This window comes from Hakea prostrata, chromosome 8 (genome assembly GCF_041222555.1).
Source record: "Hakea prostrata isolate BN-2017 chromosome 8, UWA_Hpros_2, whole genome shotgun sequence".
NCBI lineage: Eukaryota > Viridiplantae > Streptophyta > Magnoliopsida > Proteales > Proteaceae > Hakea > Hakea prostrata.
In genome coordinates, this window is record NC_142607.1 from 48,684,933 (window position 1) to 48,703,473 (window position 18,541).

Consider the following 18,541-nt stretch of genomic DNA (forward strand, 5'->3'; position numbering starts at 1 on the left):
TCACTTCCCTACCCATCGGATTACATATATAAAATTAAATCCATCGGATCTTTGACATCAAACTTTTGGTAAGGGAATTTGAACATTTCCAGTTCATCCAAGTTTTGAGGGAAGCCAACAATGTAGCTGATCATCTAGCAAGTCAAAGCAACCAAGTATCAACAATCTTCTTTTCTAATTCAACCCCTCCTCCACCTGTAATCTATTGGGCCTTATTTTTAATATGTCTTGTACTTTTTTGCGTTGTCTCATGTTCAAGTATCTCTTTTTCACCAAAAAAGAAAAATAAGAAAAAGAAAAGAAAAAAAAGCCATGAGTCAGCATCCTCTATCCTCTATCCTAACAAGTAGGGGATTGTGCTTTCGTTACACATTTTACCACACATTAGAAAAGAGCTTATTGAGGAGCCCATCTCTAATTTTTCTTGTAAGAATTTATATGTGGTCCTCCTCCTAATGTGTGGTGTATAGATTTGAGGGAAGCATAGGTTTTTACCCCTATGAGTAGAGGATTCAAACTCAAATGCCATATCCAATGGACTGACAATGGTATGATGGGGCTCGGACTTTGTGACGACTCAGAAATATTCTCTCACATTTTCTATATAATGTAAGGACATTTTGATAATAAAAATGACATTGCGTTCTTAATCAAACTTTTTGGATACCACAACAGAGATCAAGACATACAATATGTCATTTTATTTAGATTGAAAATGATTTGATCAAACTTTAGGAGAGGAGCTTGGCTGTTCTAGTGGTTGAAACCGACACCTCTTAGTGAAGAGGTCGTGGGTTTGACTCTCGCTGAGGCATATTAATATCTCCATCCTCCGGCTTAATAAAGCCCCTTTGTACCTAAAAAAAAAAAAAACTTCAGGAGAACAAATAAAAATTACCCTTACCTGAAACTAATTACAAGAGGATAGAAATGTTTACATCAACCCAACTAATTAACATTTTCGTACACGAAGACTACAAGTTCCAAATTAGCTAACTACAGTCTAGACAATTTTCCCAGGTGTTCGAAGATTTGCCTCAATGGGCCTTGGAAATAATCAGGTCTCTATCCTACACTACTCAAGTCATCTAGAGATATGGGAGATGAAAGTGTCCAATTCGGCACGGGAAGTCCCACCCTTGGCCAATGATTGACGAACCTGCGACCCCTAACTCGTAGCTCTATGGCCAATGACGACCCCTTCCTCCGACGCCATCAACCTCTTGATGGCACTTTCGATCGCAGTCCGAGTAACCAACTCGTGCCGCCGTGACCATTCTCGGACCACAACCCCCACCCTCAACACTTGGGTCACAAGCATGGTGTTCCTGGGCTGGTCTGAATGCATGGGCCAAGCAGCAATAGGCACACCCATGCTGATGCTCTCCATGCATGAGTTCCACCCACAGTGACTCAAGAACCCACCTGTTGATGGATGAGCCAGAATCTCAAGCTGTGGAGCCCAGTCTCTCACTATCACTCCCAAGCCCATTCCTTGTGTCCTCTCCTCATAACCTTCAGGAAGCTGGTTTTGGGTATCAGTCTCTTTAGTGAATATGTCTCCTCTGTCAGCATCCCTTAAAACCCAGATGAACCGCTGCCTGCTACGTTCGAGACCGACGGCGAGCTCGGCGATCTGATCATTGGATAACGATGTCATGGTTCCGAAAGATACATACAATACTGAAGCCCTGGGCTGCATGTCAAGCCACTCCAAGCATTCATGCCTCTTACAGGAGCTTCCAAGGGTGACAGGATTTAATGGGCCTATGGCCCATTGTCTCTTATCTTGGCCCAATAAGTCCATGAACCTACCCTCAATTGCATGGCAGGTGTTGTAGAGATCACCTTTGTTGAAGCTCATTAAATCATACTGACGCTGAATGTAAGCCTGAAACTCAGGTGTGAAGCATCCATCTAGAGAGAGATCGGAAAGCTCAACGGGGATATCAATGGCTCTCCCAAGAGACTCCCATAAGTAGAAGACAATAGCGAACGCAGACACGCTGTGGAAGGCGTAGGCCTCGCCGTTAGGGAGAGAAGCTACATCTTGTGCAGCAAAGGCCATGAGAGGATCATATATGATTACTAGTCTGCGTGTGGTGAGGGAGAGTGAATGGAGAAGAGATGATATGGGTTCGCGAAGATGCAACGAGGCGTCGAATGCGGGTTGCAGGTGGGCTGGGAATTTGATGGAGGCATTAGGGTTTGGTGGAGGAACAAGGAATGGTGGAAGTGGGAAGTCATGGAAATGGAGGTTAGAGATGGAATTAGGGTTCCAACCATGTAAACGTAGCTTGGCTTGACGGTTGTGGATGGTGGAGCCGACGTAGTGAACCGGAATGTTATAGGCCGCTATGAGTCTAGAGAAGTGGAGGAGCTGGTTGAGGTGGCCTTGGGCAGGGAAGGGTACCATCACCACCGTGACTGGTGGTGGTGATGGCGGAGGAGGAGGAGAAGGTGATGAAGCAGGTGATGATAGAGTTGGTTTTGTTAAGCCCTTTTGATTCAATTGCAATGGAAAACGGTGGTGATGAATATGCTGACAGCGATGGTGAAGAGGCTCATGGTGGCATTGTTGATGATCCATTAAGAAGAGCTTGTGAGATTTTTCTGCTCCTTTCTCTTCTTCTGGTTTTTTTTTGTAAACCTAGCTGCTTATTTATAAGCATTTTGTTCTTGTAGTTGCAATTAGACCCATGCACAGCATCTATTGAATTCATGAGTCATGCTTCAGCTCCACGCAATTAATGCATAGTTTCGCACAGCTTACGGTCTAGATTGAGATCTCAATCGTCTGTTTTGTGAAAGTGTTGAGAAATGAACGGTTGAGAACTAGATCTCGACCCTGTGCTGCAAGTCTTGCGCATTAATTACGCAACACCAGAGCAAAATCATTCATGTTGGCTGGTGATCTGTATTGCTTTGTTTTATTTGCTGTCATAATTCACTTTTGTTCACTCACAAGTCACAAACTATGGACTACCTTGATTTCCATGAAATGACAAGAAACCCTTGCGTATAGATAATAGCAAATTGGGTCCCCAAGAAAATAAGCTACCAATTAAATGAAAATAATTAAAAATATACTAATTTAGTTAGCCAAGAAATAATTAATACTCTAATTAATTAAAGTCTTTCTTACCAAAAAAAATTGAAGTCCCGAAAAAAAGGCTACCAAGTGGAATAATTGAGAGGTTGAGGTTGGCATGATTCTATTGGCTCAACCACTGCGTTTGGGTGGAATAAGAAACCGTTGCTCTTTTATGTCCATTCTTATGGTTGACACATGCCTTTAACTAATCGAAAGCTGACAACTCACTCAATCCTCTCGAAAAACATTTTTTTCATCTTTGAATTTGAAACCCTCAAAAGCATCTTCTTAACTAATTTTTTGACCAAGGAATCTTCTTAATTTATCATCACCATAGTCTTGAATCTTGATAGATGGATAAAGGAAACAATCATGATATAATTATCAAGCATTAATCATATATCCTGCATGTTTAAAAGACAAAAATACCCCTTTAATGCTGCGATATAAAATTTAAAGAACAAATTCCTTTAAACAAAGAAGAGGATACAAATGTAAATAGTACTAACCCTAAAACCAAGTAGTTTTATTATGGCCATAATTCCATAATTAACCCTTAGCAAGTAAATTTCATGTTCATTTAATTAAAATAATATAATAGACATTTCACATTATTAGAAAGGTATCATTATATTTTCTTAAAAGATAAATTATTTATAGGGGATTTACTTCATATTTGATTTATTTTCAGGTGTCATTAGCATTAAGCTATATAGTTCAGGGAGTAGCTTTGATAATTTCTAGATGAAAAAAATCTGTCCACTTGTTTTTAAAGTGATCATGATTCATCAATGCTCAGTCATCTTTATATTTTCCAAGAAAGGGAGAGTCATCAATTGCGACCACAATTGAACACTCATTCCTACCTATTTATAGAAAGATATTCATCAAATGTTTTGGTACTAACTTCTTTTTAAGAGGATAAGATAGATGGTTGGTTTTAAAGGGTCCTCTGTAGACAAAGATGACGATGATATTCAATTCAACTACACAAAAAGGTAATCTCAATGTTGAAGGCTTTCATGTAAGACTATAGATCTTCTTCATCCAGTTTGTTCATATATATGAGTATGAGATCCACAGTGTTCTGTCTTGTCTCGAGTAGAACTTGTAAGTGTGAGTTCTACGATCATGTGAGTATGAATGTATATCTGGATAAACAGACTGAGTGGAGAAGATTTAGACTCTTTACCCAAGCAAAGTCTGAGATAAATTACTCAACAGACCACATATTTCATCATTTATCAAAATTTTATGGTATGGGTTGTTTGCATGTGAAAATATTACAGAACTAATTTTGTCGGTAAAAGTTGCAGAGGCAAAGTTGTTGATCCACCTTTTTATTTTTTTTTTGTTTGACCAAAGCAATAAAAAGTGGAATTAATTACAAAAATTTTCCATGTTGATCCAGTTGGTGACTTTGATTGTCAGCTTTGCAATATTGCAAGTATGACATAAGACATGTGATATCTGGCACTTTTCTTAATTACGCTTAATGGTATGTCTGTATCAAACAACCCCATCCATCTACATCAAAGGTGGGAAATTGCATAAGAATCTACATAAATATCTTTACTTCTCTCCACCATCCTATTCTAAGTGATCAATCTAGCACTACAGTTTGCCCCCACCTAAAAAGGAAGAAGGAGACACAAATTTTACCCTGATTCACCTCAGTGTGAGGTTACGTCCAACATTAGGTTTTTCACTATATTCAATGTTCGATTACTAGAGAATATGTATAAACGCTTAGAAACTCTAAGCCACAGCTATTCATGGGCTCAAGCCCAAACTGTAAAGAAACTCCGAATCCCACAGAAACATGGATTCTCCATAGGCTATGGGGGCGTTGCCCCACAGCCCAGCCCGAGCGGCCTCCCCGGACCCCAGCCGTTCACTGGGGAGCGGGATCCCGTGTTTGTCGGCAACACAATGTGAAGTATGAGCCATACTCAACAGATTATTATGGAACTCGCTTTTGTCTTGCACATTAACAAGTATCTCGACTATCCGATGTCAAAATTTCGATTGAAGTCAAATATTCTGTCAACTGTTCGTTTTGATTAAGATCTTATGAAGGCAAGAACGGTCGAGATCAAATTTGGACCAAAATTTCGGTATCAGACTATCTAGATGCTTCGTTGGACAGTTAAGACAAAAGTTTTTTCAAGACTATTCCAAATACTACGAGAGCTCGTACCTCTTGACTAAGAGGTAGGTAGGGATCATTAATAACTAATAACCCTTCATGATAAATTATGTAACTATTATTCGACCATATTGATACTGATCTAAGAAGGTTGATTGATATCTCACGTCCTCTCATGACAAGACATTTCAACGAATTTTGGGTGATTAATGTTTTCAAGTGGATATTTCGCCGGTTCGTCAGGTAGCGAATAGATGAATTTTGCATAGCTTTCATACCTTGGGTACTCTTTTTCTACACTAGTTTTATTTAAAATTTTCGATGTGATTTTAGCTTTTATTTTCGAAATCTTGAGGGGTTAAGCCGACAAGTGCCGACAACTACTACTATTTCTTGAGTGATGTTTTCTGGTTAAGGAAAAAAAGGAATATTCTGTTTAGATTTTTTCACCTAAAAAAGAAAAAAAAAGGAAAGCATGATGGATACGATGAGTGGGGTCCATGATCCACTTGGAGCTCCCAATATCATTAAGCTCTCATCACAAGGATTTGACACGCCAATTCGGTTGAGGATTTCGCTTCGATTAGACCGGTTTTGGTTCGAGTAACGGTTTTGAAGGAAAATGTTACATTTAATGTGATGTGATGGACCGGGGTCCAGGGACCATGATAGCACGTGGAGCTAATGTTATAAAAAAAAATGTGGGTCAAAACTTGAATGTTGTGCATTTAAAGTGCAACACCTGCTGTTAAATGTTAAAATCAAATAAGATTTGATCTCAACCGTCCGTCTCACAAGTAATTGAAAGCAAAAATGACAGTCGAGATTGAAATTTCGATCTGTTAGCAATTCGGTCGTACGTATTTAATGGGCATCATTGTATTCGAACAAAAAACTTCTGGGTTTCACAAGCTGACGTGGTAAACATCTCTCTAGTCTCACACTTATCTTTAATGATGACACGTGGGACACACCCTCACCTTATCTTTGACATAATGGAAGGGTGGATAAATCTAACTTCACAATCGTACCTAGCTGAGCTGACAAAAATTCTGACACCGATGGAGTTCCACTTCCGAGTTGGAAAAATTGACTTTCGACTGTTCATGCATGTACTTAGTGGAAAGGTGATCTCAGCATAAGAATCATACATACACGTGTCCTTAAACAGTTTTTATATGTTTACAAATTGATATCGGTATCAAGCCGTATCCGTCAGGTGATTTTAAGAGATGTATTGTCCTGTATCGAGTATTATATTGCTCTAATTAATATATTTTAGTATAATTTAATGGAGAGATGTATCGAGATGTATCGTATCGGTTAGGTCAAATATGGATACATATTGACTAGTATCGTATGGTATCATGAAATACTTTAAACATTGGTTTGAGAGATTAGTTTGAAAATGATACCTTCTAATTTTAGAAGAAGATTAAAAAAAAGATCCATAATTTTCGTAATCATCACCTAAATACATGAAATCACGAAGAATGATTTTCATCTTTCGTATTTGATCCAATCAGGGCGGAGCCAAGATTTAACATAAGAATGGACCAACTATCGATATTTCAAAAAGATTACGCTAAATTTTCTATCCATTATCTTTAGTATAAATTTTTTGCTCTAATCGAGACTCAATTATTGATATCTCATACATAAAAAGAAGGTCGGAGAAATTTTTTCAAAATTGCAGTCAAGGATAGAGAAGGCATGGCCCCAGGCTCCAATATTGCTCTACCACTTGTTCCAACTGCATTGGTGTGGCTAAGTCTTATCTTTAGAGGTAGCTTTTGCAAATCCTGAATCCAATTAATCCCTGATTGTCACTTTGTAGGCACCCACCATTGCAACACTTTGTGAAGACATCTAGAATATGCAAAGGCAACCTAAACAAATGCATATTTTATTTGTTGATTTAGACATGAATGTTATCACTCTAACCCTAAATTCAAATATAATAATGCATACTATTTTTTGGTACCTTACACATAGAAACCTTACTAGACCAATTAGCACACCCACCCCTTGCTTGTAGAGTCTAGATCGTCTCCTTTGACGCTTGTTGACTACAAATTACAGTGGCTCACAGGGTTAGGGTGATGTGATTTTTTTTTAATGTTTTTCTTTATTTTTTACTTGTGAGCCCCACATAATTTATGGTTGTAATGCCATTGGGAGAGCACAGAGTCCTTCCCGTCAGGATAGATGATCCACATTCCTTGCTTGTATGCTTCCTTTACCTTTCTTATCTCTCATCTTGTGCGCTTGCTCAAAAGCTAGAATTTTCAAGTTTAAGGCCCAATTGATAAATATTTTCTGAAGTCGCAACTTGGGTGCATGGGCCAAACTTAAGCCCAAGGTCGGGTTGGGCTTGAGATGGACATTTCCCCTTAAATGATCAAATTGGGCTGAGAAAACCACCCTAATCACCCCAAATGCTAAATTCAAAACTGATTTTAAGACATTAGGGTCCTTCAAATTTTCGGCAATAAAGAAAAAGGAAAAAAAAATAAAAAAATCACTGCTTAAGAAATATTTAAAATATTGCAAAAGAGTGATAGGTAGTACCAATTTCTAATGCAGAGGTTTATAATTGTATATTTATTGACAACAACTCTATAACGGTATTTATTTATCTTTATTATATATATATATATATATATCATTTGTTGACATTTAAATAAAATGAATATTTGTGCAGATCTATTAGATAAAGTTTGTTTTTCCAAATTAGAGATTAATCTACTTTTAAAGAATTATTTTAATCATAATTAGCACAAGTATGGGTAGACAAAGCCTTTAATTCTTCCATATGTGCATGCAATGTACCTTCTTTTATTTTAATTTTATTAGGTGGATGAAACAATAGTTAACATCTTCATTATAAAAATTGAAATTGGGTTGGACTTCCTCGGGTCTGGAACGATGTCTCACCATATATTTAAATTATATATAAAATTTATCTAAAGATGTAATCGAGTCTGGATCTTTTATCCGTCAGGGTAGCTAGGGGTTGTGCTCCTTTCACATCTTTCTGCCACATATTAGGAGGGAGGTTCATGTCGAGCCTAACCATGTGTGGTAGAAAAATAAGAGGAGAGTAAAGACCTCTATCCTGACAAATAGAGGATCCGGACTCAATATAATCGAGGTGTGTATAAGCTGTTCTAGATGAACTCCGGTCCAGAAAAGAGAAAATTGAAAATTTTGAAGGATATTTGGAGTTGAAGAAAACCTCATACGTGCTTACATGTCGCATGAAACCTCGTGTGGTCTTTGGGTGCTCTATCTTTATAAATAGCCTAAGCAAGAGGTTTCCATAGCAAGAAACTAGCTACCACTTCAAAGCTCTTAAAAAGTTGCAGAGAGTCGCAGTTAATTCAGAGCTACTACAATGGCAGATGTGAAACTCTTGACTTCATGGGGAAGTCCTTTCAGTTGCAGAGTTGAGATCGCTCTAAAACTGAAGGGTCTCTCTTACGAACGCGTTTTTGAAGATCTCAGTAACAAGAGTCCTTTGCTTCTCAAATATAATCCAATTCATAAGAAGATCCCTGTGCTCGTACACAACGAACAGCCCATCATTGAATCCACCATCATTCTTGAATACATCGATGAGACATTTGAAGGCTATAGCTTACTTCCTGAAGATCCTTACCAGAAGGCAATTGCCAGGTTCTGGGTCAAGTTCATAGAGGATAAGGTAAGAGATAAGTAGAGTTTTTTCACATTTCCAGTGTTGAAGGTAAGTCTATGGATGAGATCTCCCTGGTTTATTTGGTTGCTTTGAACCTTAGGGTTCTTTGGTTTACGATACTGCATTTTTTTTTCACTCTTATCAGTTCACTCTTTTTTTGTTTTTTGGGATATTTAAGTCAACATATTAGTAACAAGGATTTAACCTGGCACACATTGTATCACTGTTTAAAGCTCTACTGCTACTACTGTTTTTCCTTTTTGAAAATCACGCACAGTATTCCTTTTTACCTGTTATTATAATATTTGAGAAAAACCACCAATATGTTTTTTTTGATCAAGCTGTGGATCAGCTAAGTGATTGCAAAACTAGGGTTTCTCTCTTTTCTTTGTTTTCTCTCTCGGTTGTGTGATGTTTGATGCTGTACGTCCATGGTTGGTTTTGATTACTTCTTTTAGGTTTCAAGGTCTTTGGTAAGGCATCTATGTTTGATTGAGGCTTTCACAGGTATCTTGTAATGTTGTACTTCGTTTTCATAGTGAATTGAGCTACATCTGAGCTCCGAAGACATAGGTCATACAAAACCAAATTCCGTTATCAAATCTCTCGTGTCTTCTCTTTGTTTGCTTGTTATTGTTCTACTCTTTCACTGGTTATACTCGTCCAAGTTGTAATATCATATTAGTCTGCAAAGGATTACTTGCACAAAACCCTAACCCTAATGGACTCTTATCGCATGTGAGAATTTGAATTCCTATTTTTGAAACACTTCATGCAATGAGGGTACATTAGAGTTAGCTTTTGTAAGAACAATCCTTGTGAAGACTTACATGATGACGTATCGTTAACATCTAGCATGAATGGCTAGTTCTTAACCTGTTAACTATATGGTTTATGATGTATATGCAGGTCTTCGCTGCGGCATGCAAAGCTTGCTGGAGTGAAGGAGCGGAACAAGAAACTGCCATGGAAGAATCATTTGTGTCACTGAAAACACTTGAAGATGAGCTCAAGGGGAAGAAGTTCTTTGGAGGAGAGAATATTGGGATTGTGGACATTACTGCTAACGTCGTAGCCTTCTGGATTAGAGTGATTCAAGATGCAACAGAAGTAAAAGTGTTTGATGAGATCAAACTCCCTATCTTAAGCAAATGGGTTGAAGACTTCTGCAATGTTGATGTTGTCAAGGAATCTCTGCCTGACAGAGAGAAACTGTTTGGTTACTTCAGATCTCGCAAGGAAGCCATGGCTGCTTCAAAATAATCCACGGTCCTTTATATACTAGTTATTAATTTGTGCTTGGTTCTGGTCATAAAGATGTAACCACTATAGCTACATCAACCATGTTATGTTTACTTCCTAATCATCGGGATTTCTTCCTTCTACCATGTTATCTAAATTTGTTATGTTTCACATTGGATGCAAAAGAGTAATCTACTATTTTCTGCATACTCTTTTTGATGTCTTGATGGTTCTATAGGGTAACTATTTAAAAAAAAAGGAACTATATTGACTGAATCAACCTCAGAAAATGGAAGCTAATCCCATTATTGGAAGAAGAACTAACAAAACATGCAATGAAGGATTCACATTTTATTGGGAAAGAGACCTTCAAATGTGTCTCTTTCTGTGCTTGCATGACATTCTACTAAAAATATTCTCTCAAACAAGGTATCCGTGCTTACATGAGGGCGATCAGCTTCATGAAGATCTTATATTTCCTGAGGAGGTTCTAGCCAGTGAAAATGCACTTTAATGAAACTTTGGCTTTAACGGTTCGTGACCAAGAAACTACTGCTTTTGCTTCGAGGGCTGGAAATGCCTGACTTATCAATTTACGAATGGTAGAGGATCAAACTGATTCTATCTCATTCAGTAGGAGGTGATGTGCTATATTCTGGAGAATAAGGATTACATTAATAAGAGATACTTTTTAGGGAAGTTAGTAAACATTTTTAGAAGTCCATCTCAAACGAGGGAAAGATGTAACTGGATGGAAATATTAATAATTGAATTAGTGCTACTACGAAGCACGTCATTTACCCTTGAAAAAAAATTAGTGTTTTAATTTTCTTATTTGTTTTAAGATTTTTATTCCATCAAAAGTCAACTTAATTTTCAATTATCAACGCCTTCAGTGGAATAAAGGATTCACATCCTCTATAATTCCTTTCCCTACAATTCCTTACAATTCCCTCCTAGGATTCAAAACAGCCAAAAATTCAAGAATAACAACCAATATTACACACTAAGAATTATCATCACACAGAGGAAAAAGGAGAGAACACCTTAAAATCCAACACAAGAACCCTCAAAGATCTACCATATTTCAATACGAAGATGAACTTAAATATCCTGGTTCAATGGATAAGACACTAGTGTCGATTCAAATAATACATGAATTAAAGTAAACCATAAATTAATTAAGCCAAATGAAATGCGACCAACAACAAAGGGAAATTAAACGAACCCCTCAATCCCTCATAACAAACACTCAACTGAGTAAGGAGCTATTGACATGAATTTAGTCTTGCATGGCATAGATTCATGTTCAAAGAACTTACAGATTAAGAAAACTCAATAAGTGGCCAAATGTTTTGTTGAAATTTATATATGGTCAACAATTATAAAACAATTCACCACGAAATTTATGGGATTGAATATTCTAATGGGGTTCACGTTCATTGAATATTCTATGAGAGACTTGGTGACTAAGGAAACCCTTGATTGGCTAAATATTTCTTTGAAATTTATGTGTGGTAAACAATATTTATTTAAAACAAAACAAATTTTACAATTCACTACGGAAAATAAAATACTCTGAGGAGATAGACGTGGGGATCAAGAAACCTTATCGACTGCTAATTAAGAATCCTTCTACACATAAACCAATGGTATGAAAATTAATGGTAAGAGCTCACTCTCCTCTTCGTGGTTGTATGAAGTGTTGTTTTCTTTCTCTGGCCTTCTCTCAGCTTTGAATGAAAATATTTCTTAAGAAAAAAAATAATCATAAAAGTCAACAATGAAATAGTCAATGGTCCTCTGGGGTTTGTACTCTCTTCTTATAAAGTCTGAGCCAGAAGTGTCGAGTGCAAGACAATATCTTCATAGAACATTACGGACCTGCAGCTCAGTTTAGGGCTTTAATGGCAGAAGTGAAGTTATTTGGTTCATGGGGAAGTCCTTTTAGTCGCAGAGTAGAGCTAGCTCTCAAACTGAAAGGGGTCTCTTATGAATACATAGAAGAAGATCTTGCTAACAAGAGTCCTTTGCTTCTTAAATACAACCCAGTTCATAAGAAGATCCCCGTGCTCCTACACAATGAAAAGCCCATTGTCGAATCCGTTGTCATACTTGAATACATCGACGAAACATGGGAAGGCCATAGCATTTTGCCTGAAGATCCTTACCAGAGAGCCATGGCGCGTTTCTGGGTTAAGTTCATAGATGAGAAGGTATAGCAAGAGCTACATCGAAATGCTTTCTAACTTTATACTGTTCTGTATTACCAGCACTCTTTGTTTAATGAAATTTTCATATTGGTATTGTTTTTGTGAGGTATGCAGGTGTTAATTTTCATGTTGGTCTTGTTTTTGTGAGGTATGCAGGTGTTAATTTTCATGTTGGTCTTGTTTTTGTGAGGTATGCAGGTGTTAATTTTCATGTTGGTCTTGTTTTTGTGAGGTATGCAGGTGTTAATTTTCATGTTGGTCTTGTTTTTGTGAGGTATGCAGGTGTTTGCTGCAACATGGAATGCTTGCTGGAGTGAAGGGAAGGAACAAGAGAAGGCCATGCAAGGTGCATGGGAGGTTCTGGGAACACTTGAAAAAGAGTTGAAAGGGAAGAAGTTCTTCGGAGGAGACAATATTGGACTTATGGACATTGCAGCTAACTTCTTAGCCTTTTGGATTGGAGTGCTTCAGGAGGTAGCAGAAATCAAGCTGCTCGAGGAGGATAAATTTCCTAACTTATGCAAATGGAGTGAAGAATTCCTCAGTTGTGAAGTTGTGAAGGGATGTTTACCCCCAAGAGAACAACTGTTTGCTTTTCTCAAAGCTCGCAAGGAAGCCATAATTGCTTCCAAATCTATGGTTTATAAATGAGTTTGGGAGAAGATCTTGGTGTTCTATCTGTTGATGATGTTGCATCAACCTTACAACAATCAGTTCATCACTCTATAATTTTTTGGGTCTGTTTCCTTTCTTTAGCTGTTTGGCAAAAGGGCTTTTTATCCTTGCTGTTTGATTCCTAGCTATGTTTACATGTTGGTAAAAAAGCTTGTCATCCTTGCTGTTAGTCTCTTAATTGCTTTCAAATCTAGTAGTAAAGTGTCTGAATTTTCTGTTCCTAGCTTTTGGACTATTATTTTTGGAGTTGGACCTTCCCACCACACATTAGGAAGGGGCCACCTCTGAATTCTAACAAGATGATGAATCAGAGATCCTCCCCCCTAGTGGGTGTGTAGTGAGAGGTGTGACGGTAACACTGACCTCTATCCTGATAGGTAGAGGATCCAAACTTTTATTTTGACTGTGATAGAAATGGGTTTATGAACGTAGAGATTTAATAAGGGCTTTGGTAAACTCACAAATGAATCTGCACTTGTTCATTAATGATAGTATGATACCAATGTAAACAAAAATTATAAATTATAAACAACTCTTCGATCCTCTTTTTTTATTTTAAATTTATTCTGAAACCAATTTATTTTAGTGAGAAGTAGGAGTCATAAATCATACTAAATACATCTATTTATAACTTTTGTCTATCTAACATATAGACAACTTTCACCTTTGTTTCAAACTCCACGACTTGCTAATCAGATTTCATGCTCTCGCTCTCTCAAATCCATCCTGAATAGCCTTGATTTTCATCCTAACAGCTGATCTTGTATCTGCATATTATACTGCAACAAACAAAGAGCAATTCAATGAATTAATCTAGTGATCCAGGTAATGATTTCTCAGGTTGTAATTTTTATTGCATTCTCACAATAGATTTTGGGTGTGCAATGCATTTGAAAGTGATTAAAACAAAATTTTCTTACTTGAGAAGGTCTTTTAGCATATATTGCATTACTGCATTCAAAACTAAGACTTACTTGGTCAATTGCTTCAAAGGGAATTAACCAAAGTTCTTCACAAATAAAAATCACCTTTTAATGAGGCATAATTGTTCTGTATTGATGGATTCATGCTTCAACAAAACTTCCCTTTGATTAGATGTAATCTCCCCACGACATCTTTCATGTTTACACGTTCTCTTGGTGATTCCATGGAGCATTGGAGTGCAACTTCAATTATTAATGTTACACAATTTTGTAATTTATCTATCTTGATAGTAAGCTCTTCAATTTCTTCACCTTGTTCCTCGTCAAGCAAGAGTGTTGGATCCAAAATTTGCATCACATCTGCAGATAAAGCTGCCCTTGCAAAGTTATGGAGATTCAATTCACCGAAAAACATTTGATCTGTTGGCCTTTTTCCAGTGAACATCTCCAATAGAAGGATCCCGTAGCTAAATACGTCCCCTTGTGTAGTTGCCCTTCCGCCTATGCCGTATTCTGAAATTCAAAAGCATCTTATTCTTAGTATTACAATTGGAGATTTACATAGTATTTGGACTTTAGCTAGAGTAGCAAACAAAGATTTGGCAATTGACATTCAAATCAATAGAATCAAATTTTACCATATTGGTAACTCATAATAAAATTGCAAGGTCTACTTTTACATGGAGCTGTATAGCCAATAGATCCTCGTAACCCAACAGTACTAGTTTGAGGTTGGAATGAACCATCACGAGGTTCTAGAAGTAGCTTGGCCAAACCAAAATCGCTAACATGTGCAATCATATCACTATCAAGTAGAACATTGCTTGGCTTCAAGTCACAATGAACAATTGACACATGACAATGGTAATGAAGGTAATCCAATGCAGAAGCCACATCAATTGCAATATTCAATCTTTGAAGAAGGCATAAAGTCCTTGAATGATTATGTGGCTCTACTGGTGGATGCAACCAATCATCTAGACTCCCGTTGGACATGAACTCATAGACAAGGGCTTTGAAATCTTTGCCATTCGAATCAAGACTTGAACATGTAGTTATAATCTTGACAAGATTTCGATGTCGAATGTTTCTTAATGCTTCACATTCAGCCATAAAGCTCTTGGAATTTCTTGGATTTTCCAGATTGAGTACTTTGATTGCAACAACTGTTTCATCTTGGTTGATAATCCCTTTGTATACGGAGCCAAAACTTCCACAACCTATAAGTTTAGTTGAAGAAAATCCTTCGGTAGCTTGGAAAAGCTCTTTGTAAGAAAGCCTTAGTAACCGATTATTGATCAATGGTATGGATGGATGTTTACTTTTTGATTTTCTTTTCCAATAGAGAGTAAGAAAAGAAGATATCAAAATAGAACCAAGTATCACACTAGTTATCACCAAAACTATTCTCAAAGTGTTGGTTAAGGCATATAGGCAATTGTAGCTGTGCAATTCCCCCACAAAGATTATTGTTTCCAACCACTGAAATTGCACTTGCATTTCCAAAGATTCCTTTTGTTGGAACCTCCCCCTCAAGATTATTGAAGGATATATTCAGAATCTTCAATGCCGAAAGTTTCTCCAGGCCTTTTGGGATTTGACCAGATAAGTTGTTGAATGAGAGATCTAAGTCTTGAAGCCCCTTCAAATGAATCATAGATTCAGGAATGGTTCCATCAAATAGATTATTCCCCATACAAACATGTTCCAAACTATTACAATCACCAATGGAGGAGGGAATTTCACCGGACAACTTGTTGTTGGAGATATTTAATACAGAAAGACTTTTCAATCTACCAATTTCAAGTGGTAAGGAACCGGATAGAGAATTATAAGATAAGTCAAGAGATATTGTTAAGGAAGAAATAAGAAAAAGTTGCATAGGTATTGGGCCTTGGAAGTTGTTATTATAAAGAGTTAGGTCTTGTAACTTTTGACAATTTCCAATGTTGGAGGGAATGCTCCCATTCAAGTTATTGTCTTCTAAATGGAGGTCATACAAAAGAGTGAGATTGCCTATTGTGGAAGGTATTTGTCCTGAGAGTCTATTTGCATTCAAGATTAACCTTTCAAGCTTGAGAAGTTTCCCTATAGAAGATGGAATGATACCTTCAAGAAAGTTCTCCTCCATACTCAATAAACTTAAGTTGATGAGATTCTCAATCCCTACAGGAATTGTCCCAGATAGTTGATTCCCTTCTAAGTAAAGCATTGAGAGATGTGTTGAGATATTGGCTTGAAAGTTGGGAAAGGGACCTTTAAAACCATTGTTTCCTAGAGCCAACAACTCTAGATGTGTACAATTGAGTAATGAATTAACAAAATGTAAATCATCATCTTCTTCCATTGCACATTGATTTGAATCAATGCCGAAAAATTGAAGGTTTTGAAGATTTCCTAAGTTGTTAGTGATTGGTCCAATGAAACTGTTGAAACTAAGATCAAATGTATTGAGTGTTGAAATGTTGGAGATGGAATCTGGTATTCTCCCTGAGAAAAAGTTGAAAGAAATTGCCAGAAGCTGGAGATTTGGAAGACTAAGACCTATGTCTCTTGGAAGAGTTCCATGTATTTGGTTTATTGCAAGGGATATTTGTATAAGAGATGAGAGATTATATAAGGTAACAGGAAACGTACCGGATAGCTTGTTTTGATGAAGTGCTAGAAAGAGTAAGTTTGTGAGGTGACACAAGGATTCTGGAATGCTCCCCTGTAGTTCATTTCGACCCAAAGAGATAACTCGAATGGAGGAAATGTTCCCTAAAGAAGCTGGCTGGTACTTTCCCTATTAAACCATTTCCATTCATAGAAATAATCTCCAGCTTTGACCATGATGTAACTAGCTCAATTGAAATCTTCCCAACAAGATTGTTATTGGAGAAGAAGACTTTTCTTAGACGAGTGCAATTGGCCAAACTAGTAGGAAGTTCTCCTTCAAGAGTATTGTTTTCAAGGCTAATGTACTCTAACTGAATTAGATTTCCGATCTCTCTTGGAATTTTTCCATGGAAGCTATTGTTCCCAATGTCAATGACTCGTAGAAAAGTGAGATTCCCAATGGTTTGAGATATCTTACCTCCCAAGGACTTCCCTCGTAAAGCCAAATGGATAACCCGTTGTCGATGACGACGGCCACATGTGATTCCTGCCCAATTGCAGAATGGAATGGAATTGTTCCAAGAATTTAGCGCACCATAAGGATCACTAGTTACTTGTTTTTTAAACTCCAACAAAGCTACGTGATCATTCTCTTTGATCCTTTCACCATACGCGATCATTCTCTATGATCCTAAAAGACAAAAATTTGAAAAACTAGGGCAGATGTGAAATTGACACCAAAATAAATTGAAGACTTTTGCAATTTCTTGCAAATGGGTAAGATCAAATGAAATTTCAGTACAGCTGGTCGACTATTGTACCCAATTCTTTGATCATTTGGAAAACACTTCTGAGGATTCAATTATTTAGAATTTTACTTGGAAAAAGTATTAAGAAGTTTTTCAAAGTCTTCTTCCACCACAAAACAAAAATTTGGAAAATTTTAGTAGACGTGAAATTTACATTTATTTTGTAATGACATAAATGTAGCTGAACGGTTATGTAAATAAATTCTACCATTAATCCTACCAAATTTAATGGTAGGACTTTTAGGAGTGTTCAACCAAACAATTTATATGGCCGTTTAGCCACCAGCTTCCCATTTGCAATTTCTTGAAAATGTGTAAGATCAAATGATTTCTTGGAAAGATTTTGCAAATTTTTTTAAATTGGTAAAATTAAACTATTTCCTGTTGGAAAGGTTTTGCAATTTCTTGCAAGCTGGTTTTATTAAATGATTTCAAATAGGAGTTGGTGAGCCAGTTGTAGACATGATTTAATGGACCATTAAGCTATATTAAAGGAATTCAGATCTTTCGTCCTTATAGAAAAATGTCTAACAGTAGAATAAGGGAATGAAATGCCATGATATCAGAATCAAATTTTGATATATATATATATATGCAAATGCACAAACCATTCATGCAACCTCTGAAAAAACTAGTATTATATTTAAAGGGCTGTTCCTAAGAAGAGATGTACTCTTGATCTGGACATCAACTCCTCGGTCAATCAATATTACTAATCCAGCAACTTTTCCTGTTTTATTGTGGTCCTCAATCCCACTAGTATATATATGTGTGATTATTTTTATTTCATTTTAATTTTTTCTTCTTTTCATTAGCGGCTGGACAAAGTTGCAGATTTTTAGTGGTTCGGATCTCTCAATTCTTTTCTTCTCTTTTCTCTTCTCTCGAATTTAGTTATTTCTAAGTCAATTATCCGATATAGTTAAATTTTGTTTCTTTCAGTACATTGTAGTGCACTTTTGTATCCATTTTCAATGAAAATTTGAAAACGTTTATGAGAAATTTGTTCAAAATTTTACTCGAATGTTGTACACATTAGAAAAGTCTTTCAAAGTTTCTTCCACTAGAACAAAAATTTGGAAAAGTTTTTCAAAGTTTCTTTCACTAGAAAACAAAAATTTGGAAAAACTTTATCAGA

General features: G+C 36.8%; 3 protein-coding genes and 1 pseudogene across 4 annotated transcripts; 2 read left to right on the plus strand and 2 right to left on the minus strand.

Annotated features, from left to right (window-relative positions):
• Nucleotides 1-903: 903 nt before the first annotated feature.
• Nucleotides 904-2,614, minus strand: LOC149008338 (zeatin O-glucosyltransferase-like). The gene is given in 1 exon segment (XM_089166157.1): nt 904-2,614. A coding segment is annotated over 1 exon segment (1,506 nt). The 5' UTR covers nt 2,591-2,614; the 3' UTR covers nt 904-1,084.
• A 5,973-nt stretch (nt 2,615-8,587) lies between these two features.
• Nucleotides 8,588-10,206, plus strand: LOC149008339 (putative glutathione S-transferase). The gene is made up of 2 exons (XM_089166158.1): nt 8,588-8,949; nt 9,853-10,206. Exons 1-2 carry the CDS (start codon nt 8,641-8,643, stop codon nt 10,204-10,206), a joined length of 663 nt encoding a protein of 220 aa, XP_089022284.1. The 5' UTR covers nt 8,588-8,640.
• A 1,819-nt stretch (nt 10,207-12,025) lies between these two features.
• On the plus strand, nt 12,026-13,247 carry LOC149008340 (putative glutathione S-transferase). Its single transcript, XM_089165061.1, has 2 exons — nt 12,026-12,401; nt 12,681-13,247. Exons 1-2 carry the CDS (start codon nt 12,093-12,095, stop codon nt 13,047-13,049), a joined length of 678 nt encoding a protein of 225 aa, XP_089021187.1. The 5' UTR covers nt 12,026-12,092; the 3' UTR covers nt 13,050-13,247.
• Nucleotides 13,248-13,419: 172 nt separating this feature from the next.
• LOC149008341 (receptor kinase-like protein Xa21 pseudogene) lies at nt 13,420-17,274 on the minus strand (annotated as a pseudogene). The gene is made up of 3 exons (XR_016175284.1): nt 14,677-17,274; nt 14,102-14,509; nt 13,420-13,852 (listed from the first exon to the last, which is right to left on the minus strand). The product of XR_016175284.1 is annotated as a receptor kinase-like protein Xa21 pseudogene (transcript).
• Nucleotides 17,275-18,541: the final 1,267 nt, after the last annotated feature.

Bases quoted from the DNA above. Each gene is read 5' to 3' on its own strand.
- LOC149008339 (XM_089166158.1), top strand. From the start codon at position 8,641: ATGGCAGATGTGAAACTCTTGACTTCATGGGGAAGTCCTTTCAGTTGC. The intron at 8,950-9,852 runs GTAAGAGATAAG...ATGTATATGCAG, and splicing joins TCAAGTTCATAGAGGATAAG to GTCTTCGCTGCGGCATGCAA.
- LOC149008340 (XM_089165061.1), top strand. From the start codon at position 12,093: ATGGCAGAAGTGAAGTTATTTGGTTCATGGGGAAGTCCTTTTAGTCGC. The intron at 12,402-12,680 runs GTATAGCAAGAG...TGAGGTATGCAG, and splicing joins TTAAGTTCATAGATGAGAAG to GTGTTTGCTGCAACATGGAA.